Source organism: Aotus nancymaae, unplaced genomic scaffold (assembly GCF_030222135.1).
Source record: "Aotus nancymaae isolate 86718 unplaced genomic scaffold, 86718_ANA_hifiasm-v0.15.2.pri h1tg000007l, whole genome shotgun sequence".
Lineage (NCBI taxonomy): Eukaryota > Metazoa > Chordata > Mammalia > Primates > Aotidae > Aotus > Aotus nancymaae.
Genome location: NW_026988418.1, coordinates 14,983,015 through 15,008,016, shown reverse-complemented (window position 1 = coordinate 15,008,016; position 25,002 = coordinate 14,983,015). Strand labels below are relative to the sequence as shown.

General features: G+C 39.5%; 2 protein-coding genes across 8 annotated transcripts in view; one reads left to right on the top strand and one right to left on the bottom strand.

The window, feature by feature from the left end:
- Positions 1-25,002, bottom strand: part of OSBPL9 (oxysterol binding protein like 9) — a 209,562-nt gene that overhangs the window by 159,687 nt on the left and 24,873 nt on the right. For all 7 annotated transcript variants that reach the window (XR_001104578.3, XM_012434521.3, XM_012434520.3 and 4 more), the window contains exon 2: positions 6,239-6,289. Coding sequence is in view for 5 of the 7 variants with exons in the window: in XM_012434521.3 (XP_012289944.2) it covers positions 6,239-6,289 (51 nt within the window). In the remaining 2 variants the exon portion in view is untranslated. The remainder of the gene's footprint in view (positions 1-6,238; positions 6,290-25,002) is intronic.
- On the top strand, positions 15,238-15,537 carry LOC110568801 (cystatin-B-like). The gene has a single exon (XM_064371064.1). The coding sequence runs from the start codon at positions 15,238-15,240 to the stop codon at positions 15,529-15,531; it is 294 nt and encodes a 97-aa protein (XP_064227134.1). The 3' UTR covers positions 15,532-15,537.

Here is a 25,002-nt window from a genome sequence, read left to right as displayed (position 1 = left end):
AATTATAAATTACAACAACTACCATTCATTTAGATCCTATTAAGTTCCAAACACTGTTTTGGGGTATTTTTCAAAATATTTTAACTAATTTGATACTCACAATACTATAAGTAAATGGCATGATGCCTATTCCAGAGAAAGAAAATAGGACTCAGGGCTGAAAAGTTGCCTCAAGTCACAACACCAGAATGTGACAGAATCCAAATCTGAATTTCATTACATACATGCACTGTATTTGTTTTAGCCACTATACCCTACTTTTTTTTTTTTTTTTAGATAATGTCTTCCTCTGTTACCCAGGCTGGAGTGCAAGTAGTATGATCTCAGCTCACTGTAGCCTTGACTTCCTGCATTCAAGTGATCCTCCCACCTCAGTCTTCCGAGTAGCTAGGACTAGAGGTATAATCCACCACACCCAGATAATTTTGTCCTTTTTTTGTAGAAAAGAAGTCTTATTATGTTGCCCAGGCTAGTCTCCAACTCCTGGACTCAAGTTATCCTCCTGCCTCGGCCTCCCAAAGTGCTGGGATTACAGGCATAAGTCACCGAACCCAGGCCACATTGCCTCTTTAATGTTGTTAGGTCTCCACTTTCCAGACATTATCTGAGAATGTCAATGTTTTGGTTTTGACTGCTATGCGAAGGAATCAGATCACACGACTCAAGCAACATTTTTCTTCTTCATTAAGGAAAGGGCACCATCTAGTGGCACATGCTTCGTAACCAACACAAAAAAAGTTGTTAACTTTTCTGCTTTCCTCCACTGGTTTTACACCACCTTACAACAACTTACAGTATCTGAATTCACTCTTCTAGTCCAGAGGAATGGGAGCCTAGTAACGTCAAGAATTGAACAGGGCTTTGAAATAAGACCCAAGTCCAATCTCAGATTCACTATGTCTATGTGACCTTGATAAGTTACTAAAAGTAATGTAAGTCTCAGTGTTCTCATCTGCAAAACGAAAACTACAAGCTCATTTACCTTACAGGGTTATGATGGGAATGTGTATGAAAATCATCTAGCATAGTGCCTGATCTGGGTTTCCTCTATGGTTCCTTTCCCCATTCTTCTTTTACATAGCTTATATTCACATGGATGTTTTGCTTTCTTTTTCAGAAAATATATCATACTACTAGCTCATATTATGTTTAAGATAAATAACTCCCATAGTTCTTTTGTATACAAATCATAGTAAAGGCAAATTTCCCAACATTTACTGATTATTTTTATAAATACATAAAATTAACAACAAGCATTTTTGAGTATTTATTATGTGCCAGGCAAGTATGACAGTGGATGGGAACTTGTTATCCAAGCAGGGAAAACAGAAACATTAACATGTAATACAATGTAACAAGTAATTTCATGGCTCTAAATTACAAATGTAAAATTATAGGCCAGGTATGGTCACTGGTGCCTGTAATCCCAATGCTTTGGGAGACTGAGTTAGGAGAACTGCCTAAGGCCAGGAGTTTAAGACCAGCCTGGGCAACAGAGTGAGACCTTGTCTCCAAAAAAAAAAAAAAAAAAATTTAATTACCTGGGTGTGGTGGCACACACCTATAGTCCTAGCTACTCAGGAGGCTGAGGCAGGAGGATTGTTCGAGCCCATGAATTTGGGGCTGTAATGAACTGTGATTGCACCACTGCACTCCAGTCTGGGTGACAGAGCAAGATCCTGTCAAAAGAGGAGGGAGGAGAGAAGGAAAAGGAAGAGGAGCAGGAGAAGGAAAAAAAAGTAGAGGATGGGGGAGAATTAAACCTATTAGAAGTATGTGAATCAGAAAGGCTTCACAGAAGAGGTAACATTTGAAAAGTCTCTTAAGAGATGAGCTCATCAGATAAGGGGTGCAGAACACTTCCATGATATAAGAAAAAAAAAAAGTCAGAAGCAATGAGGAATGAAGCAGCACAGTGAGGGAACAGGAAGAAACATAGTGTGATTCAAATATAGGATGGGATGGATGAGGCAGGGGCAAGATCAGTGGTGCAGTCAATGATAGCCCATTAAGCTCATTTGGAATCTAGATGCAGTGTCTATCAGCACTATATTCATCATCATCATCATCATCATCGTCATCCATAGCAGTTATCATTTCCTATACATACATAACTAATAAGCCTCACAACAATCCTACCAGTTATATCATGGTATTCTCATAAAAGTTAAGAAATTTGCCCAATGTCAGTCAGTAAGGGAAGAGCTGAGTAAAATTCAGCCCCAGATCTTTCTGATTGTTTCTACACCAGTGGTCTCATACTTGGTTACACAACACAATTACCTGCATAATCTGTTTAAAAATAAAGATTCCGGAACACTACACTAAAGTAACCTATTTAGAAGGTGGACTTGGTATCTGTATTGTAAACAAACCCTCCAGATATTTATTGACTAAGAAGCCTCGGCAGTCTAATTTTTGGAAAATACCACAAAGCCTAGTAGAATGCACGTGTGCACACGTGGTGGGACATGGACACACACACACTTCTAATTAATAGGTTCTATCTATGTGCCAGGACATAATTCTCACAAAATTCTGCAAGAAGAGTATTATCTCCACCTTAAAGAAAAGAAAACTCAAGCTCAGGAAGCTTATGATAGCTTCCCTTTTCCAGCCAACAAAGCAATGGGTGAAAATGGGATTCAAACATAGGTATATTTGGTTCCTTTCTGTCATGCTGTGTAGTACGTAGAATTTTAAGAATGACTCTCACAGACCCTTGCCCCTGTATAACGTCCTCCCCCTTGAGAATGGATGAAAACTGTGAATATGATGAGATATCGCAGGAGTGATTATGTTACATTACATGGCAAAAGGAAGATTATCTGGTAAACCTAATCTGATGTCATCACATGAGGTCTTTTAAAAGCAGAGCATTTTCTGCAGCTGACAGCAGAATGGGAAGTTAGAGAGATTCAGAGGACCAGAAGGATTCAATGCACATCACTGACATGAAGATGGACAGGTCTAGGCCACATGACCAAGAATATGTGCAGCCTCTAGAAGCTGAAAGCAAAACACAACTGACAGCCAACAACAACAACAACAACAAAACAGGGCCTCAGTTCTACAACTACAAGAAACTGAATTCTGCAAATGCTCTGAGTGAGCCTGGAAGAGGACTCTTCCTCAGAGCCTCCAGATAAGGGCCCAGCCCAGCCAACTCCTTGATTTCAGTCATATGAGACCTTAAGCACAAAACCCAACTGAGATGTCTGACCTATAAAACTGTAAAATAATGGGTATTTTTGTGTGATGGTAAAACATACTAACATGAAATTTACTATTGTAACCATTTTTAAGTGTACAATTCAGTGGCATTAAGGACATTCATATTGTTCATGATGTGATGATCACCATCATCACCATCATCACATCCATCTCCAGAACTTTTTCATCTTTCCAAACTGAAAACTTCATATTCATTAAACACTAAGTCCCCATTTCCCCTACTCCTAACCCCTGGAAACCACAATTCTACTTTCTGTCTCTGAATCTGGCTACTCTAGATACCCCACATAAGTGCAATCATACCTTTTTTGTCTTTTTGTAACTGGCTTACTTCACTTAGCATAGTATCCTCAAGGTTCATCTATGTTGCAGCATGTGTCAGAATCTCCTCCCTTTATAAGGCTGAATAATAGTCCATTGTATTTATATAGCACATTTTTTTATCCATTCATCAGTGGATGGACACTTGGATCCTTTTCACCTCTTGGCTACTGTGAATACTGGAAATAATGCTCCTATGAACATGGATATATAAGCGTCTGTTTCAGTCCCCGCTTCCAATTCTTTTGGAAATACATATATATAAAAATAAACACATATATAAATGGTTGTTTTTGAAGCCAATTCATTATCCTGAAAATAAAAGGAAATAATCAAGCAGTCATCCTATTTTTACTGTGCCACTGGGTAACCAAATAATAGATGAAGTGTTTCCTTATAAAATTATTTCTGTTAAAAATTAAAACAAAATGATAGACTCATCATTTTGCAGCCCTCAATGATTTAATGGGTGTAGGTACTGAACATCAATAGCTGCTAATATCAACAAAGGGCAAAAACTAGACACTATGTTCTCCCTGCTAAAGGAACACACCATCACCTAGAGTCTTGCCAAAGGGATCAAACCTGGATCCAGCTGCCAATTTGTAGCAAAAACAAAGGACAGAGGAACATAGTGAATTGCACCACTGTGCAATCAGTAAAATCTATACTATGGAAAATTCCTACAGGTCAAAGGGTCTGGATTTTTTTTTTTTTTTCAGACAGCATCTCAGGGTCTCACTCTGTCACCCAGGCTGGAAGGCAGTGGCACAATTATAGTTCACTACTGCCTTGACCTCCTGGGCTCAAGCAATCCTCCTGCCTCAGCCTCTCAAGGAGCTGGGTCTATAGGCATGTGTCACCACACCCAGCTAATTTTTCAAATGTTTTGTAGAGATGGGGATCTCATTATGTTTTCCAGGCTGGTCTCGAACTACCGGGCTCAAATGATCCTCTGCCTCAAGTGGCCTCCCAGTGTTCGGATTAAAGGCATGAGCTATGGCATCCGGCCGGTCCAGATTCTTCAACAGACAAATTGTAAACAAAAGACATCAAACTAAACAAATAGGTAAGAAAACTATAGGACTTAGGGATGCACATTTGGGTAAAAAAATTATAACCAAATGCAAGAAATGATTACTATAACGTAAGTGGTTACTTTAGGAGACACATAAGGGATGAAATTTATTTAATTGGGGGCAGGTGGAGAGGCTTGAGGTGCAGCTGGCAAAATTCTATTTCTTAAGGTGATAGTTAGAAGGGTTAATAATTAATTAAGCTATATTTAAAAGCAAAAACAAAAAAATAAAGACAGACAAAACCAGTGGATTAACTGTAACAATGAGACAGTGACCGAAATCCAGATGGAATTCAACTGTAGTGCTCTCTCAAGACAGTTCTGCCAAAGTCTCACTATTGAACCTATCTCAAGCCAAAAGAGCAGTTAATACCAGACTAAGTGGTGACTGAGGTCAACAGCAAGTGCTTAGAAAAGTAATTACACCAAACAGACAAAAGGGAAACCAAAGGAAAATTTTAGGAAAAACAAAAACAAAAACTAGAAGTTGAATTTTTAAAAATCTTTGTGCTGTCACATATACACCATCTGCTTGAAACAGGCCTGTCTCGTTTCCATCCTGCAAATCTCCCATACTTAACTCCTGTCTCAGTGCCAGGATTTTTCCATTATAATTTGGTTTCTTTCTCAAAGTTATTTCCCAATTATATCAAGGGCTGTTAATAAGGGCAATAATATGTTTACCAAATATATTCACATCTTCAAAAGTAAGGATGCAGAAAAAAAAGAAGACAGAGGAAAGAAGGCAACAGAGTCCTGAAGAAAAGACTCCTAGAAGCTGGTGAACCTTGTAATGATAGTGGCATACTTTTCTTTATATATGATGGAATACTAGAAACTGTATCCCTAGCCATGCATTCTTTCTTGCCTTTACCTATTTGAACAATGGTGGAAACTAAAAGCAGCATGAAGCTATGGGTCTGCACTGCCCCATAAGGCAGCCACTAGCCACATGTGGCTATTGATCCACTTCTCTGAAGTATATAGCTAATTGAGATGTACCATTAGTGTAAAAGACACATTGGATTTTGAATAGTATGAAAAAAAGACTGCAAACATTAATTACATGGTAAAATAATATTTCAGATATACTGACCTAGACAAAATATTAATTTTGCCTGTTTCTTTTTATTTTTGAAATATGGCTTACTAGAAAATCTTAAATTATAGATGTGGCTTATATTGTATTTCTACTGGACAGCACTGATATATATACCATTATTAAATAGTGCTAAACAGGAAAAACAAAGCAGCAGCAGCTAATAGTGGGAATTCTTCCATTTTTTCTACTGTTGATATACCACTAACACTATAGCTCACTTAATTTCCAGCCCTTGTCTCTTGTCTGTAAAGTAGAGGTTTAAGAAAATCAGTACATGCATTAAGTCATAAATACAACATTGAATCATGGGCCAAAATAAATGAGTTCTAGTCCTGGTTCTGACACTGACCAGCAGTTACTCGGAGAAATCACATGTTCTCTCTGAGACTTACATGCTGCCCCAACAATTAAGAAGCTAAACTAAATTTAGACTTCCATAATTCTATCAAAATACATTTTTCTTCTTTCTGTCAAAATTGATTTTCATAAAAATGAATACTCACTCTGAGTCTAACACATCCTCTGCGAGAGCCTCTCATCATTTTGTCCTTGGACTAAAAGAAAAACAAAGCAGTCAATGAATAAAACATTAACAGATTGGTTGTTTTTAGAATCATCCAGAGATAAAAGGACAAGATTTACAGTAATACCCATTCCTTCTGCTGACGCCCCTTCCAAAAAGAAATTATTTATGGATAGGAAAATAAACAGGTTTTAAATGAAAACGTTATATAGTCTATATAAATTAACCTAATCAAAGAACTTTATACATATCTTTAATGTAACATGCATTACATCATTCTTTTCTTTTTTTTTTCATTGCATTTTAGGTTTTTGGGGTACATGTGAAGAACATGCGAGATTGTTGCATAGGTACACACATGGCAGTGTGATTTGCTGCCTTCCTCCCCATCACCTGTATCTGGCATTTCTCCCCATACTATCTCTCCCCAACTCCCCACCCCCCGCTATCCCTCCCCTATTTCCCCCCGACAGACCCCAGTGTGTGATGCTCCCCTCCCTGTGTCCATGTGTTCTCATTGTTCAACACCCACCTAAGAGTGAGAACATGCAGTGTTTGATTTTCTGTTCTTGTGTCAGTTTGCTGAGAATGATGGTTTCCAGGTTCATCCATGTCCCTACAAAGGACACGAACTCATCGTTTTTTATGGCTGCATAGTATTCCATGGTATATATATGCCACATTTTCCTTGTCCAGTCTATCATCAATGGGCATTTGGGTTGGTTCCGAGTTTTTGCTCTTGTAAACAGTGCTGCAATGAACATTCGTGTGCACGTGTCCTTATAGTAGAACAATTTATAATCCTTTGGATATACACCTAGTAATGGGATTGCTGGGTCAAATGGAATTTCTATTTCTAGGTCCTTGAGGAATTGCAACACTGTCTTCCACAATGGTTGTACTAATTTACACTCTCACCAACAGTGTAAAAGTGTTCCTATTTCTCCACATCCTCTCCAGCATCTGTTGTCACCAGATTACATCATTATTTTCATTCCTTCTTCATTCTCTTAAGTATGACTATTTCTCATACTTTAGGGAGTCAGAGAACCACCTAAAAGGCTAAGAATCACCTGGAGGTTTAAGAATCACTCAGATATATATATATATTTTTTTGGTTAGTTTTGAAATGGAGTCTCAGTCTGTCTCCCAGGCTGGAGCGCAATGGTGCAATCTTGGCTTACTGCAACCTATGCCTCCCGAGTTGAAGTGATTCTCCTGTCTCAGCCTCCCGAATAGCTGGGATTACAGGCACCCGCCACCACACCTGGCTAATTTTGTGTTTTTAGTACAGACGGGGTTTTACCATGTTGGCCAGGCTGGTGGCCTCTATCTCCTGACCTTAGGTGATTCGCCCGCCTTGTTCTCCCAAAGTGCTGGGATTACAGGCGTGAGCCACCATACCCAGCTGCTCCCAGATAATTCTGACAAAGGCAAACAGAAGACCACACTTTAAATATTGCTTTAGCTTTACCTTTTTGCAATTCCCCAAACGGGTGACATTTTTTGTTTCTGTGACTTCTCATCCAATTTCCCTCTGTTTGGAATTTCTTTGACCCAAATGTTCTGCCTCATTGTCATCCCAAGCACCTTATCTGTCTGATTTAGATTTCCACCATGGGCTCCCAGAGTCTCCTGTGTGTTCCCCGGTTGTAATATGCATCACCCTGTGTTATAATCGCTGGTCTACTTCACCCACAAGACTACACATTTCTTAGGGGGTAGAAATTGTATCTGACTTATGCTTCAGAACAGTGTCTGATACACATTTGGTGCTCAGAAACATTTGCTGATGGAATGTAACTTACCCTTTCTGTGTTCCTTACTAAACTGAACCATGCAAAGCCTATAGTTATGCAAAAGTGCTACATTTACATTCAGTAAATATTCCTAAAAGTAAATTAGTCATGTGTAATACAATAAAGTAAAATCTCAAACAATGGAAGTTGAACAAATACTTAATACTTGAACAAGTGGTATTTTCCTGTATTCCACCTGTGTGAGAAAGAAGCAAAACAAGCCGGTATCATATGATTATGTTTTAAAGATGATTATCCCACTTGAAACTATAGATGCCCAACATCCAAAGTCCTGAGCCATAAGAATTTATGTTCAGAAGTGATTACTGAGATACTAAAGAGAGTATTCTTTCTGTTCTACCTATAAATATCAGGACTCATATATTTTAGGAATAAAATTTCTCAATACCAAGCAGAGCTGAAAAGAGTTCTTTACTAATCACACAGTTAGTGAAGGAAAACAGTTGATTAAAACATTCCTTAAGCATTTAGTAGCCCTTTTGCTGTACCCTATACTTATCTTCCCTTCAAAAGTATAAAGGAAATACACAAAAGTAATAATTAGGTTTGAAAATCCCTAATAAGGTTAGAATGCAAAATTAACTCAGGGTAAGAACAAATATATTCATCCTTGATCCTCTTCTACTATAACACAATTTTTAAAATAAAATTACAGTAAACAGAAAAAAGGCAAAACAGGCCCCAGTGGTAACACAACTATTAGGGTTACAAATTAAAAAAACACTAAGAGGGCCAATTATAATCCTAACAGTTTCCTAATTTAAAATTCCAGCACTTTGGGAGGCCAAGGCAAGAGGGTGGCTTGGGTCCAGGAGTTCAAGATCTGCCTGGGCAACATGGCGAAACTCTATCTTTAAAAAATACAAAATATTAGCTAGGTATGGTGGTACACACCTATAGTCCCAGCTCTCAGGAGACTGAGGGGTGAGAGGATTGCTTGAGCCCAGAAGGTCAAGGCTTCAGTGAGCAGTGACCACACCACTGCACTCTAACCTGGGCAACAGAGCAAGACCCTTTTTCAACAACAACAAAAAAGAAAATACTAAGAGAGAGAACCGAAAACAATTAAAACAAATACAACTAGGAAATAATCACACAAATCCAGAATGTGTGACATTCTACAAAATCATTGGCTTAGATTCTTGCAAAATGTAAAAAAAAAAAAGACTAATGTGTAGACAATTGTAATAGAGCAAAAATAAGTGCTGTGGACTCAGACGTCTCCTCCCTGTCAAGGAAAAAGATCAGGGAAGCAAAACTGAAATGACCAGGTTTCAAGTTTCAACCAAGGGCTTAAAAAAATAAAAGACACTGGGCGCAGTGGAGTGTGCCTGTAGTCCCAGCTACTCAGGAGGCTGAGGCTGGAGGATCGCTTGAGTATAGGAGTTCTGGGCTGTAGTGCACTATGCCGATCGGGTGTCTGCACTAAGTTAGGCGTCAATATGGTGACCTCCCCGGAGTGGGGGACCACCAGGTTGCCTAAGGAGGGGTGAACCAGCCCAGGACGAAAATGGTGCAGGTCAAAACTCCCGTGCTGATCAGCAATGGGATTGCGCCTGTGAACAGCCACTGCACTCCAGCCTGGGCAACATAGCAAGACTCTGTCTCAAAAAAAGAAGGAGAGGAGGGGAGGGGAGGGGAAAGAAAGGAAAGAAAGGAGGAAAGGAGGAATCTGATAAAAAGAGAGGGAAGGTATTGGGTGAAAGTTCATTCCAAGACAAGGGAGCAACATCAGCAAAGGCACAGATGTAGAACACTTTACTTTCCTATTCATAGGAGAAGAGATGTATAGACAAGAGCACAGGGTACAGAGAGGAACTTACAGATGAGGCTAAAGGCCAGGTACAGTGGCTCACAGCTGTAATTACAATACTTTGGGAGGCTAATTTGAGTGGATCACTTAAGCAAGGCCAGGAGTTCAAGACCAGCCTGGTCAACATGGTGAAACCCTATCTCTACTAAAAATACAAAAATTAGCTGGGCATGGTGGCACATGCCTATAATCCCAGCTAGTTGGGAGGCTGAGGTAGGAGAATCCCTTGAGCTTGGGAGGCGGAGGTTGCAGTGAGCCGAGATGGCGCTGCTGCACTCCATCCTGGGCAACAGAGTAAGACTGTCTCAAAAAAAAAAAAAAAAATTAAACATAAAAAAAAAAAAACGAGGCTGAAAACATTACAGGGACCAGATCCTGAAGGGTCTAAAAAAAACATGGAGTAGTTAAGGAAATTCAACTACATTCAATAGTTAATGGGGAGCTACTAAAGGTTTACAAGGAGGACAATAACATTCATAAAGGTGTGTTTTAGAAAAATAACACTGTTAAATATGAAGACCTGGGGAAAGGGATAATAGCAACATTATTAATAACAATAGTCGCAGCAGCAGATTCTTATTTGTTGACGCCCCTTATGTGATGGGCACTTTATATACAATAAACCTTACAAGCCTTTGCATGTATTATTCACATATTATAAATCAAAGTGACACTAGGGAGATCAAGTAAGTTACCCAGTGTTACACATGTAAATTGTAGCAGAGTTGCACAGTTGGAAATGGCCGTCCTGCAAATCATTCTCCCCAGACCTTATCTGAGCTCTAATAGCATCAAATCCTCCCCTTTCACAATAGCACAGGGCCCTCTCCCTCACTCTCCCCACTCAGCTTTAATGTGGAGCTATAGGGAAGCTGGTATGACTGCTTCCACCAGACACAGCCTTATCTGACAAAGGAAGCTGACCGATCACAGCACCCACTACCCCACAGGGCCAGACAGAGTCATCATCTCTCAGGAAGTTTCTCAACTGGGGCGAAGGGAAGAGCTCCTTCCTATCTGCTCTTGAAGCTGTGAGATACAGAGGCCACTGGTCCTGTGTCTTCTATGCGAAGAAAGAAAGCCTACACAGCAAGAGAAGCTGAGAGATGAGGAGGAAAGTCCCAGCTGCCAGTGATCTTCAGCTACATCCTGGTCTGAAGCAAATCTGTCTAAGCCAATGCCATTCACCAAATATTAGGTTATTTCTGAAGAATCCTAGTAGCTTCTGGTAATGAAAGGTAGCTGACATAACCCCAGCAATCTTCCTGCTGAGTGTTATCTTACCAGTGTTCCAAAACCTGCTAACAAATGTACTTTTCTTAGCAAATTGGCACAAACAGATATGTGATCTACAGCCCAGTAACTGTCCCTCTCTCTGTCTCCAGCTACAAGGCCCAGTACCTTAAAAAGGACCACTCTGAAATGAATGCTACAGTCTTTTCAGCTGGATGAGAAAACGAGATTACCCCCATGAAGTGGAAATACTGAACTGACATGTTCTACTCCGAAGAGGTCCTAGGGCTACTCCTGAGCTCAAGCAATCCACCTGCCTCGGCCTCCCAAAGTGCTGGGATTACAGGCCACTGTGCCTGGCCAAAAGTTGGTTCTTTAAAAAGATCAACAAAATTGGCAAACCATTGGCTAGACTGACCAAGGGAAAAGGGGATTCAAAGTACTAAAATCAGGAATGAAAGAAAAACACATTACCACCAATCTTACAAAAATTAAAAAATCCAAGGAAATACAATCAACAACAAATCAGATGAAACCAACAAATTCCAAGAAAGATATAAACTGTCAAAACTGACTGAAGAAAAAAATAGAAAATCTGAATAGAGGTAAAATAAGTAAAAATATTGAATCAGTAATCAAAAAACTTCTCACAAAGAAAAGCCCAGGTGCAGATTGTGGGGATCCCCCACCAGCGTAGAGGCCCCTCCGTGTCTCCGCCATGACGGGGTTTGAGCCCAGACACGTCTCTCTCCACTGGGTGCAGTCGAGTGAGGTGGCTACAGGAAGACGTGGGAAATGTTAAGCTTGCAGAGAGTCACTCTCAGTTCACTGCTTCTAAGGCATGACTGAAGTAATGCCAGATTATTGTTTTTCTCCTGAAGTCAATGTTCTGGGCTAGTTCTATGACTCTATTTACCCGTAGCCATAGAAACATTGAGATCATTCACTGAATCACTACAAAATTGTTCCCCTCCTGATTTATTGCTTGCCCACCTGTCTTAACGTTATTTTCTGTAACAATGGATAAAAGGATAAGAATCTTTTGTGAACTTTAGGTAAACTTGTATGTTGCCCCCTCCCTTGGTTACTTTGAACCTCCTTTGGTTACCTTGTAACTTTCTGTTCTTTTCCCCTGATAATGATTCTGTAAGAAAACTGACGTCAGTCACTGTATGTAAAATCATATATAAGAACATGTGCACAAAGAATAAATCGCTGATCTGAGCATATCTCATTTCAGTCCTCCAGACCCATCTTCTCTATCTCTCTTCTCTTCCGCGCACTCTCTCTTCCAGGTATTAGGACCCTCTTGCTGGTCAAGAGACCCCCGGCAGACGTGCCGGTCTCACGGCCAACAACAGCAGATGGTGAATTCTATCAAATGTTTAAAGAATAAACAACAATCCTTCACAAACTTCTAAAATATAGAAGACGGAATGCTTCCCAATTTCTTCTATAAAGCCAATATTATTCTAATACCAAAACCAGAAAAAGGCATAATAAGAAAAAAACCAGTGTCTATTTTGAAAACAGATGCAAAAATCCTCCACAAAATACAAGCAAACCAAATCCAGCAACATATAAAAAGGATTATATACTATGACCAAGTGGGATTTATTACAAGAATACAAGGTTGAGTCAATGTATAAAAATCAATAGAATATACCATATTAATAAAGAACAAAAATCACATGATCATCTCAAAAGACACAGAAAAGGTTCTTGAAAAAAAACTAACACCCTTTCATGATAAAAACCACTAACAAACTAGAAACAGAAGAGAACTTCTTCAACTTAATAAGGGCCATATATAAAAAGCCCACAGGTAACCCTCATATGTAATGATAAAAGATTTATACCTAAGAACAAGACAAAAATGTCTTCTCTTGCCATTCCTACTAAACACTGTACTGGAGGTACTAGCCAGAGAAATCAGGCAAGAAAAAGAAATAAAGGCATCTAGATTAGAAAGAACGAACTTCAAGTGTCTTTATTTGAAGAAGACATAACCTTACATATAGAAAACCCTAGGGAGACAGGTGCAGTGGATGACATCTGTAATCCCAGCACTTTGGGAGGCCGAGGCAGGTGGATCACTTGAGGTCAGGAGTTCAAGACCAGCCCTGGTCAACATGGTGAAATCTCATGTCTACTGAAAATGCAAAAATTAGCTGGAAATGGTGGGTGCCTGTAGTCCCAACTACTAGGGCAGCTGAGGCTGGAGAATCTCTTGAACCCAGGAGGTTGCAGTGAGCTGAGGTTGCACCACTGCACCCCAGCTTGGGCAATAGAGTGAGACTCCAACTCAAAAACAAAAAACAACAACAAAAAGAAAATCCTAAGGAATCCACACCAAAAACAAACTATTAGAGCTAATAAATGAGCTCATCAAAGTTTCAAACACAAATTCAATAACAAAAATGAATTGCATTTCTTTTTTTTTTTTTTTTTTTTTGAAACAGGGTCTTGCTCTGTTGCCCAGGCTATAGTACAGTGGCATGATCTCAGCCCACTGTAACTTCTGCCTCCTGGGTTCAAGTGATTCTCCTGCCTTGGCCTCCTGAGTACCTGGGATTACAGGCACCCGCCACCATGCCTGGCTAATTTTTGTATTTTTAGTAGAGACAGGGTTTCACCATGTTGGCCAGGCTGGTCTCGAACTCATGACCTCGTGATCCGCCCACCTCGGCCTCCCAAAGTGCTGGGACTACAGGCGTGAGCCACCGTGCCCGGCCACAAAAATTAATTGTATTTCTATACTCTTAGATTTAAAAAATTTGGAGATACAACTAAGAAAACAATTCCATTTATAATAGCATCAATTTATAGATTCAATAGAATCCCTATCAAAATCCCAACTGCCCTTTTCTGTGCAGAAGTTGATAAGCTGATGCTAAAATTCATTGATTATGCAAGGGACCCAGAATAGCCAGAACAATCTTCAAAAAAAGAACAAAATTGGAGGACTCACACTTCTTAATTTCAAAATGTAATACAAAAACCACAGTAATAATTTTGGCTCACTGTAACCTCTGCCTCCCAGACAGTGTGGTACTGACATTAAGATATATATAAAGATCAATGGAATAGAATTGGAAATATAGAAATAAACCCAAAAGTACATAGTCAAATGATTTTTTTTTTTTTACCAAGACCATCCAATGGGGAAAGAATAGTCTTTCCAACAAGTGATGCTGAAACCATAGTAAAAGAATGAAGCTGAATACGTACCCTATGCCATATAAAAAAGTTAACTCAAGGCCAGACGTGGTGGCTCATGCCTGTAATCCCAGCACTTTGGGAGGCCAAGGCGGGTGGATCATCTGAGGTCAGGAGTTTGAGACCAGCCTAACTAACATGGGCAAACCCTGTCTCTACTAAAAAATAAAAAATAAAAAAATTAGCCAGGCGTAGCGGCAGATGCCTATAATCCCAGCTACTCTGGAGGCTGAGGCAGAATTCCTTGAACCCAGGTGGTGGAGGTTGCAGTGAATCCGAGATCGTGCCATTGCACTCCAGTCTGGGTGATAGAGTGAGACTCCGCCTCAAAAAAAAAAAAAGTTAACTCAAAATGGATCCAAGACCTAAATTTAAAGGGTAAAACTATTAAGTTCTTAGATAAAAATGTAGGTATAAATCTTTGTGACCTTGGAATCAGCAATGGTTACATGACACCAAAAGCACAAGCAATAAAAGAAGTAATAATAAACTGAGCATCATCAAAATTAAAAATATTTGTAATTCAAAGAACACTATCATGCTGAGGCAGAAGGATCCCTTGAGCCCAGGAGTTTGAGGTTATGGTGAGCTATAATCGTGTCACTGTACCATAGCCTGGGCAACAGAATGAGATCCTGTCTTAAAACAAACAAACAAACAAAAAACTCTATCAAGAAAGTGGAAAGACAAAACAAAGAATAGGAGAAAATATTTGCAAATCACTTATATCTGGGTAGGGGTGTAGTATAGAGAATATATAGAGAACTCGTACAATTCAACAATAAAAAGACAACCCAATTTAAAAATGGGCAAAAGATGTGAGTAGATATTTTACCTAAAAAACCCAAATTAGGCCCAGTCCCCTCGCCGAGTCCCTCCGCCGCCGCCACGACGATGTGCGGGGCGCCCTCCGCCTCGCAGCCGGCCACTGCCGAGACCCAGAACATCGCCGACCACGTGAGGTCCCAGCTTGAAGAAAAAGAAAACAAGAAGTTCCCCGTGTTTAAGACTGTGTCCTTCAGGCGCCAGGTGGTTGCGGGGACGAACTACTTCATCAAGGTACATGTCAGTGACGAGGAATTTGTCCACTTGCGAGTATTCCAAAGTCTCCCTCACGAAAACAAGCCCTTGACCTTGTCTGACTACCAGACCAACAAAGCCAAGCACGATGAGCTGTCCTATTTCTGACCCTGACTTTGGACAGGGTCCTTCCACCCAAAGGCTAGTAATTAAGTGATTCTGCATCGACCGGAGCATGCACTTGGGATCATAAAATAAGCATCTCCTGGCTGCGTCCCTCGGGTGGAAGGGGCCGGGTGCAGCAGCTGCTCTTGCATTTCTGTTCCTAAATTTCATTGTGTTGATTTTTTTCCCCCTTCTAATCAGGGATCTTAATTACTTTCAAAATGTTTTCAAAAAATATATATTTTAAAAATCCTTGCAAAAAAAAAAAAAAAAACCCAAATTAAAAAGATAGTTTCAGCTGGTGATAAGTGTTAAGAAAATAAAGGAGGGTGATTATCTTAGTGCATCTTGTGCTACTAAAACAGAATACCAGAGACTGTATAATTTATAAGAGAAATTTATTTTCTTACAGCTTTAAGAGGCTGGGAATTCCAAGATCCAAGCACCAGCATCTGGTGCGTGCCTTCTTCTTTATTGCAGAGCAAAGGGTGGAAAGGCAAAGAGCACAAGTGAGGAAATCCTTTTATGATGGCGTTGATCTGCTTATGAGGGCACTGCCTGAACACCTCCCATTAGCCCCCACTTCCCAATATATAATGTAAATGTGTCCCCCAGCATTCATGTACAGTTAAGTTTCCAACACATGAATGCTGGGGGACATACTTAAATTATATCAGAGATTATCAGAAAGTTATTGTTGGGAAAGGAGGTTCTACTTTAACTTAAGCAGCTTGAAACAATTCTTTTAAGGAGTTGATACAAAAACTGAGATTTGAATTAGAGGACCCAGTGAAGCGAAGAATCTCGGGGCAAAGTCCCACGTAGAGGGAAGAGCAGGAAATGATTCATCAGTAGACTTGCTCTCCCATTCTCAGCAAGGGCTATTTCACATTTTCCCCGCGCTCTCTCCCTCAGCACATCTCCACCTGGCTTTCTCACAGGCATTTTAAACTCAACATGGGCCAGGTGCAGTGGGTCACACCTGTAATCCCACCGCTTTGGGAGACCAAGGTGGGCAGATCACATGAGGTCAGGAGTTCAAGACCAGCCTGGCCAACAGAGTGAAACCCCGTCTTTACTAAATATACAAAAATTAGCCAGGTGCGGTGGCAGAGGCCTGTAATCCCAGCTACTCAGGAGGCTAAGGCAGGAGAATCGCCTGAACTTGGGAGGCAGGAGAATCGCCTGAACTTGGGAGGCGGAGGTCGCAGTGGCCCAAGATGGCACCACTGCACTCCAGCCTGGGTGACAGAGCAAGACTCCATCTCAAAAAAAAAGAAAAAAAAAACTCAACATGTATAAAACTAACTCATGATCCTGTCTCTCTTCCATCCAATCAATCAAAGTCCCCTCATTTCTGTCTCAGAAAAACTCTCAAACCTTCTTTCATGAGGTCATAATTGAAAAAGAAAAACAAACTCTCAAATTCTTCCATTTAACCTCATCTCTACTATTAACCACCCAAATCCAGCACTCTACAATACATCCCTATATTGTTACCTTCTTTTTTTTTTTAGAGAAGGTCTCACTCTGTTGCCCAGGGTGGAGTGCACTGGCATGATTTTGGCTCACTATAACCTCCGCCTCCCAGGCTCAAGTGATCCACCTCAGCCTCCAGAGCAACTGGAACTACAGGCACATGCCACCACCCAGCTCATTTTTTTTTTTCCTTGAAGAGAAGGGGTTTCACCTTGTGGCCCAGGCTGGTCTCAAACACCTGGGCTCAAGTGATCCACCCCATCAGCTTCCCAAAGTGCTGGGACTACAGGAGTGAGCCACTGTACCCAGCATGTATCACCTTTTAATTCTTCTCTATCTCTTCTTCCTCTCCTCTAATCCTTTCTCCACACAGTAGCCAGGAGTCTTTTCAAAACATGAATCTCATCAGTTTACTTCTTCAATTAAAAAACAAAACAAGCAAGCAAGCAAAAAAATACTTCATGGCTCTGTATTGCACTTAAAATAAAATGCAAATTTCTTAATTTGCTCTCTATAGAGACCCTGATTGGCCTGGCTCCAGCCCAAAAGACCCCATAATCCCTGGGCCCCAGCCATACTAATCTTTCAGTTCCCTGAACCAGCCAATCACTTTCTTGCCTAAGGACTTTTACATGGATTGTTCTCATTGCTTGAAGTGTCTTTACTCATCTACCCTCACTCCTTTTATTGGCTAATTCCTACTTACCCTCAGTCCCTAAGAAGGAAACCTTTACCTGAACCTCTAGAGCAGATTACCCTTCACTTCTACCACGGGCATAATAAAACCCTTTTTTCCCCGTAATACTGTGGGAAAATAAAATGCTATGGGTTTGAGTGTGTCCCCCAAAAGTTCATGTGTTAGAAACTTAATACCTCCGTTCTCATGAATAGATTAATGAGGACTCTGTCCTCCTCGATGGATTAATGTCACTATCACAGGAGTGTGCTCGTTATTAATGGAATGACTTTGTCGTGAAAGCTATTTCTCTCACCTCTCTTGCTGTAGCTCTCTCACCACGTGATGCCCTCCACCATGTTATAAAGCAACAAGAAGGACACTGTGCTCTTCCAGTTGCTAGAATCATGAGCCAAAATAAACTTCTTTCCTTTATAAAATATCCAGTCTGTGGTTTTCTGTTGTAGCAACAGAAAACAGACTAAGACATAAAACGTCCATGGATTTCTCAGTGTTCTTGTAAAAAGCTCTAGGGTCCTGGCAACATTTCCACATGCCATAAGGATTAGATCTTTTGTTTTCAACTGGTCTGGAAGGATAATAAAAACCTCTCTCATTTCCCAGAGAAGTTTGAAAGGTTATAGCCTGGAGTAGTAGCCTAGGCTAAGCCTCCAAGGTGCTAAGAAAAGGGGTACAGCTATTTCCCTAGATATCTGTGTGTAAAAAGAGACTCCAGAACTCAGTCTGATGAAGAGACCTTTTTATATGCCAAAGGGTTGGAGTTAGGATTTAGGCTTATTACCTTTCCTAAGTGACCCTTTCATGAGAGGAGAAGGACAGATGCCTATTTCCCCTTCATAGGAGAGAAAAATAATTTTTCCTTGTCCCCCACCTACAGAGTGTCTAGCTACTCATGTAGGACAATTGACCTCACTTTTGTAGCATCACTCTAGGGGTAAGAATTAAGAGCAAAAGTAGGCCAACACATTTATTATTATGAAATGTCTCTGATCCAGAATATCTTATACCTTATGTACATTCATGATGAAATTAATAAAGATATGTATAATTAAGAGCCTGCCAAGTACTTAATCTATGAATCTATAATTAAACAATTCTGAAATTGCTTAATTTCATCATCTGTATTAGCCTTAAATTCGAGGAGAATAATGACATAGTACACAGAGGAAACAAAAAATATTGAATAAATGATAGGAAGGATACACATAAGTACAGCTAGCCGTTTAAATTTTCATTAACATAACCTATAACTTTATCTGCTATGCCTCAATAGCCAGTAATTTGAAGTTTCTATTATTACTCTGATTATGTTGGTCAGAAAACTAAAATAGCTTCCCAAAGACAAATTAAACTTCATAGATTTTAGTGTGTTACTAAGTCTGTTAAATCTGACTCAAAGGAAAAAGACATTTGGCCTCTATGCTAGCTACCATCTTTATACCCGCTTGACACTTTTCTTTTTTAAAAGTCAGTCTTTTTTTCTGTAAAGAAACATCTAAGGAATGCTGATTCCAAACATTCTAATCAATACTGTGTGCCTACCTCTAGGCAGCAAACCTCTTAGGATATCTAGATTCTCTTCAGTATACTGTCAATGTCAAAATCGATTTATTCTTTAGATGTAAACAGATATTTACCTTGTCATTGACTGGTGCTCCCAGGAAACTGAGAAACAGATCCTAACCTCCAACTGTTATGTTATCAAAATAGTTGGTGATATAATCAGCACATACACAAGCGCCGCTGGAGGTAATCTAGGATGGAGTTAAGCAACCAAAAGCAGCTTTTTGCTGGTTACAGAATTAAGAACCTTCTGGAAATCAGTAAATTAATAAAATCAGAAACAATTTTTACTTTCCCAGGGTAAGAAATTTCTGAAAGAATCACATAAATCTATCAGAAAGTAGAACTTACCTTGTCAAAATTAATTTCACAAACTATTCTAGAAAATACTCTTCTAAGGCTTACTTAATGTGAGAAACATGTATTTATAGGAATAGATACTGCAATGGACTGAATGTTTATATTCCCCCAAAGTTCATATGTTGAAATCTTAACCCCCAAGGTGATGATATTAGAGGGTGGGCCTTAGGGAAGTGATTAGGTCATGAGGGCAGAACCTTCATGAATGGGATTAGTTCCCTTATAAAAGAGGCCCCAGTCACAGCAAGGTAATGACCAACAGTGAGATAACCTGCATTCTCAAGAGAATAGCTCACAGTAATCTCAAATTACACAGCAGTCTGCCTGCTCTGTCCATTTCTTAAATCCTTAGGAAAAAGTAATTGTAAGGACATACTTAGAACTATTTAGTTAAATTTAAGTCTTAAATCTGCTTTAATATGGCAAGGCACAGTGGCCCACACCTGTAATTTCAGCACTTTGGAAAGCTGAGACAGGAGGATCACTTCAGGCCAGGAGTTGAAGACCAGCCTGGGCAACGTAGTGAGAACCCGTCTCTTAAAAAAAAGTTTTTTAATTAGCCAGGTATGGTGGCACACACCTATAATCCTAGGTACTCAGGAGGCTGCAGTGGGAGGATCCTGTTAGCCCAGGAGTTAGAGGTTACAGTGCAGTGCACTCCACCCTGGGCATCAGAGTGAGACCCTGTCTTAAAATATATATATGTGTATGTGTATGTGTGTATATATATCTTTGCATTACTATTATTCCCACCCTATCTTTCAGAACCTAAGTAATACCTGGGACCTGGAAGGTATTATTGATAAATAAATGTGGGCCAGGCGTGGTGACTCACACATGTAATCTCAGCACTTTGGGAAGCTGAGGTGGGAGGATCACCTGAGGTCAGGAGTTTGAGACCAGCCTGGCCAACATGGTGCAACCCTGTCTCTACTAAAAACACAAAAAAAATTAGCCAGGCTAGTGGCATGCGCCTGTAATCCCAGCTACTCAGGAGGCTGAGGCAGGAGAATCGCTGAAACCGGGGTTGCGGGGGCAGAGGCTGCTGTGAGCCAAGATTACACCATTGCATTCAAGTCTGGGCAACAGAGCAAGACTCCATCTCAAAAATAAATAAATAAATAATAAAATAAATGTCTGCTTAATGAATGGTCCCAGCCTACTTTCCCAGGTACCTCACTCATTCAACAAACATAATTCACTCGAAATAATGCCCATTCAGTCCCAATTCAAGCTATTCAACTCTCCCAAGTAACACAGGGGAAACTTACTTCCCCTTTCTGATAATTTTCAGTCCTCATCAACCAAATTTTTTAAATTGCATTTTAAATTATTGCCATCTAACAATTAGAGATTGATAATAATCTCTAATAATAAGCACTAAATCAAATGCACCAAAGTAACTTCTTGATTATATCTTAATTGTATCTCCAACAGGACTGCAAAGTTTCAGAAGATTAGTTCAGTATATTCCTAGCATATATTAAGTACTAAAAATATCTTATTAAGCTTACAAATTAACTCATAAAATCTACCTTGGTGCCAGTATATAGTGCCATCAATAAAAACCTGTTTAATTAGAAATATAAATATGAATTTACTCTGCTTCACAAAATAAATGTGTCTGAAAAAGTTTTGTGCAAATATATTTACAACTCAGTAAGGAAGATCTACTTGCCATTTAAAATAATTCTACAATCCTTTTATAAAGCAAAGAATGGCCAAGTATGGTGGCTCATGCCATAATCCCAGCACTCTGGGAGGCAGAGGTGGGAGGATTGCTTGAGCTCAGGAAATCGAGACCAGCCTGGGCAACATAGTGAGACTTCCTCTTTACTGAAATTAAAAAAAAAAAAATTAGCTGGACATGGTAGGATGTGCCTGTAGTCCCAGCTACTGGAGGCCTGAGGCAGGAGGATCTCTTGAGCCCAGGAGGTCGAGGCTGCAATAAGCCCTGATCGAGCCACTGCACTCCAGCCTGGACAAACAGAGCAAGAGATCCTACCTCAAAAAAAAAAAAAAAAAAAAAGCTAAGAATGCCTCCCCAAATCTGTTATATAAAGACCCTTAAATTTATTTGCGTGTTAATTTACTTTGCTTAAAGTACACTGTGTTAAAGATCAAGCAAGAAACTCACTGACTTGCTATGAACCTCTCACAGCTAAAAGTGAGGTCTCCATCTGAACTTATTGACACATAGCATGCCATCTTACTTTTCTTAAGGCACTTATTATTTCTATCTTATATGATAATAATGTATGTGCATGTCTCATCACTTCTCCTGGAAGGTAGTTTCTGACTCATCTGTGTCCCTACCGCCTCCCACCCAATATGCTACCCTTGCTACAGTGTACTTTGCAAAGAGTAAACATTTAATACGTTGATGGTAGAAGACATGAGGACAATGAATGTGGACAAATGACACAACAGTTCCTCTCCCTTTCCCAACACTGCTTCCACAATAACAGATATGTTGGTTCACTTCCAAGAGCATAAGAGATTGCACTCATAGCCAGTTTTGCACCTTGGACCATCTACTACTGGCACACAGGAGGAAAACCTGACACGCAAACTAACCTATGAAGACAGAAATCACAAGAGGATGGCTCTAAGGCATGGGACAGACAGGAAAGGGACAGGAGGGAAATTTGCAGGAAGATAGCAATGCTTCATATGTTCATTGGGATATTGGTAACAAGTCTGTAAACAATGGCAAAGACTCATCCAATTATACACTTAAAAGATGTGTTTTTACTGGAAGAAAAGTATACATCAATAAAAGTAAATTTATAAATAGTACTTGCCAAAATTCTACACAGATACACTAATTACAATTTCAAAATAGGAAATGATAGCAACAATACCCACTCACTCCTGTAGTCTTTTTTTTTTTTTTTTTTTTTTAAGGAGGGGTTGTTCTTGCTATGTTGGCCAGGTTGGTCTTGAACTCCTGGCCTCAAGCAATCCTCTGGACTTGACTTTCCAAAGTGCTAAGATTACAGGCAAGAGCCACTGCACCTGATCAGATTTTTATTTTTTTTGAGACAAAAAGCCACTGCACCTGGTCTTACTCTGTCACCTAGGCTGGAGTGCAGTGGTGCAATCATAGCTCACTACAGGTACACACCACAACACCCAGCTAATATTTTGTATTTTTTGTAGTGACAGGGTTTTACCATGTTGTCCAGGCTGATCTCAAACTCCTGAACTTAAGAGATCTGCCTGCCTCAGCCTCTCAAAGTGCTGGGATTACAGGTATGAGCCACCGTGCCGGGCCTTTTTTTTTCTTTAAAAACTTTTTTTTTTTTTAATACATACAGGGTCTCACTATGTTGCTCAGGCTGGTCTTAAACTTCTGGCTTCAAGCAATCCTCCTGCCTTGGTCTCCCAGAGTACTGGGATTACAGATGTGGGCCACCACACCCAGAATGTAGTCTTCTTTCTATTGAGGAGAATGCAGACACCTAAAGCCATCCTGATAGCATTTAATGTACTAGAGAGCCTTCCCTAGTTACTTACTGCCTTGTGACACTCAATATCCCAAAATTTCATTATGCTCCTGGAAAACTACACCAGCAAAAACTTTGAGGCGTTACAGACTCACAATAATGGAGCAATTTTCTCCATCACTCTTCCTTCAAGTTATCATAGATAACTCTCTCATCCCCTCCCTTCCCTGTCACATTTTGAGCAGCAGAGTTAATGTCTGTTGATTCAATACACAAAAAAAGCATATCAGTAAACAAGGTAACGGTGATTTTGGGGATCTCTCCAAGATCCTGGGAAAAAGGTTGCCTTCCCTTAAAAAAAAGAGACACATATCAGAACAGAGATATATATAAGATCATCTTTAAGAGATGTAATCAGCCTGTAGGTCATTATACCAAGTATTTTAGAACTAGAGAAAGAAGGCCAGAACTAATATCAGAAGGCAAGAATAGAAGGTTTTTTTTACCCAAAGATTAAACCTATTCCATTCTGGTAATAGGTTATAGATCTAATATAGAGATACTGCATCTTGATGTTAATATATAGTGCTATGAAATACCTATAACATATAACTTTGGTCTGCTGCTGCTTATAATTTGGCATCCCAAATAGTTTGCATTCAGAGAATAAATGTACCAGTTAAATAGCCTAAATGTAGAGTCTTCTTAAGTTATATTTCTTGTTATGAATTAATAAATTGGAATACTGGTTCATATAATGGTGAGCACAGTGTACATTTAGTGAATATTACCATGTCGAACACCTCCATAAACTTGAGCTTTTTGTTATCATTTACTGAGCACTTACATGTCAGACACTGTGCTAGCGCTTTCAATACTATTTTACTTAATTCTCACAATAATCTTCTAATATTGGTTCTTTTATCATACCCATTTTATTTTTTTTTTTTTACTTTTTTTTTTTTTGAGACAGAGTTTTACTCTTGTTGCCCAGGCTGGAGTGCAGTGGCGCGATCTCAGTTTACTGCAACCTCTGCCTCCCACGTTCAACAGATTCTCCTGCCTCAGCCTCCCGAGTAGCTGGGATTACAGGCATGCGCCACCATGCCTGGCTAATTTTGTATTTTTAGTAGAGATTTTTTTTAAATTAATTAATTTATTTATTTTACATGTGCTTCAATTTGTATTAGAATTAAAGTGAATACCAGGGAGTTGCAAAGTAACAAACACAATATGTAGAAAGAAAATTTTAACATCTCTGTACTCAGACATTGAACATTTCATTATTTTTTTATAAAATTTCAGTACACCAACACTTAGGGTCTTACATTTCAACATATTTACAGTTTGATATAACTCTTTATTGATAGTTTTTTAAACAGAGATGGCCTAGCTTTGCTAGCACATACAACTGAGTTGAAACAAACTAGTAGAGGAAACTGAAAGGGAAACTATTGACAGAGAAAGGTAAACTAGTCTTTGGATAGCAAGCAGAAGAGTTGTCTTTGGAATTCAAATGGGATCAGCGACTACAGATCAAAAATAAGCAAACTAGACAATCTGCAGATTTTTAAACCATAAATTGGAAAAAATAAAAGTCTCAATGTGTCAAGAATAGAAGGAATTACAATTGGTTAAAGCTACTGCATTATACCTGAGACTAGACAGAGGTATGAGGAAGTCTTCAAGAAATCCATGATTTTATCATCTTTATAAGCAGAAACAAGTACTAAATATTAATGATGATAATAGTTATATTTGGTTTGGCACTTGCTGTATACCTAGCACAGTGCTCCTCAGCCTCTTAACATTATCTCTCATCATTTACACAACCTGCTGAGATAAACATGCTAAAGTTCTTTCTATAGGATAAGAAGAACAGGAAAACTAAGTTAACATCTGGTGAAATTTAACAAAATAAACAAA

What these genes read in the sequence shown, in the direction of transcription:
- LOC110568801 (XM_064371064.1), top strand. Translation starts at nt 15,238, where the DNA reads ATGTGCGGGGCGCCCTCCGCCTCGCAGCCGGCCACTGCCGAGACCCAG.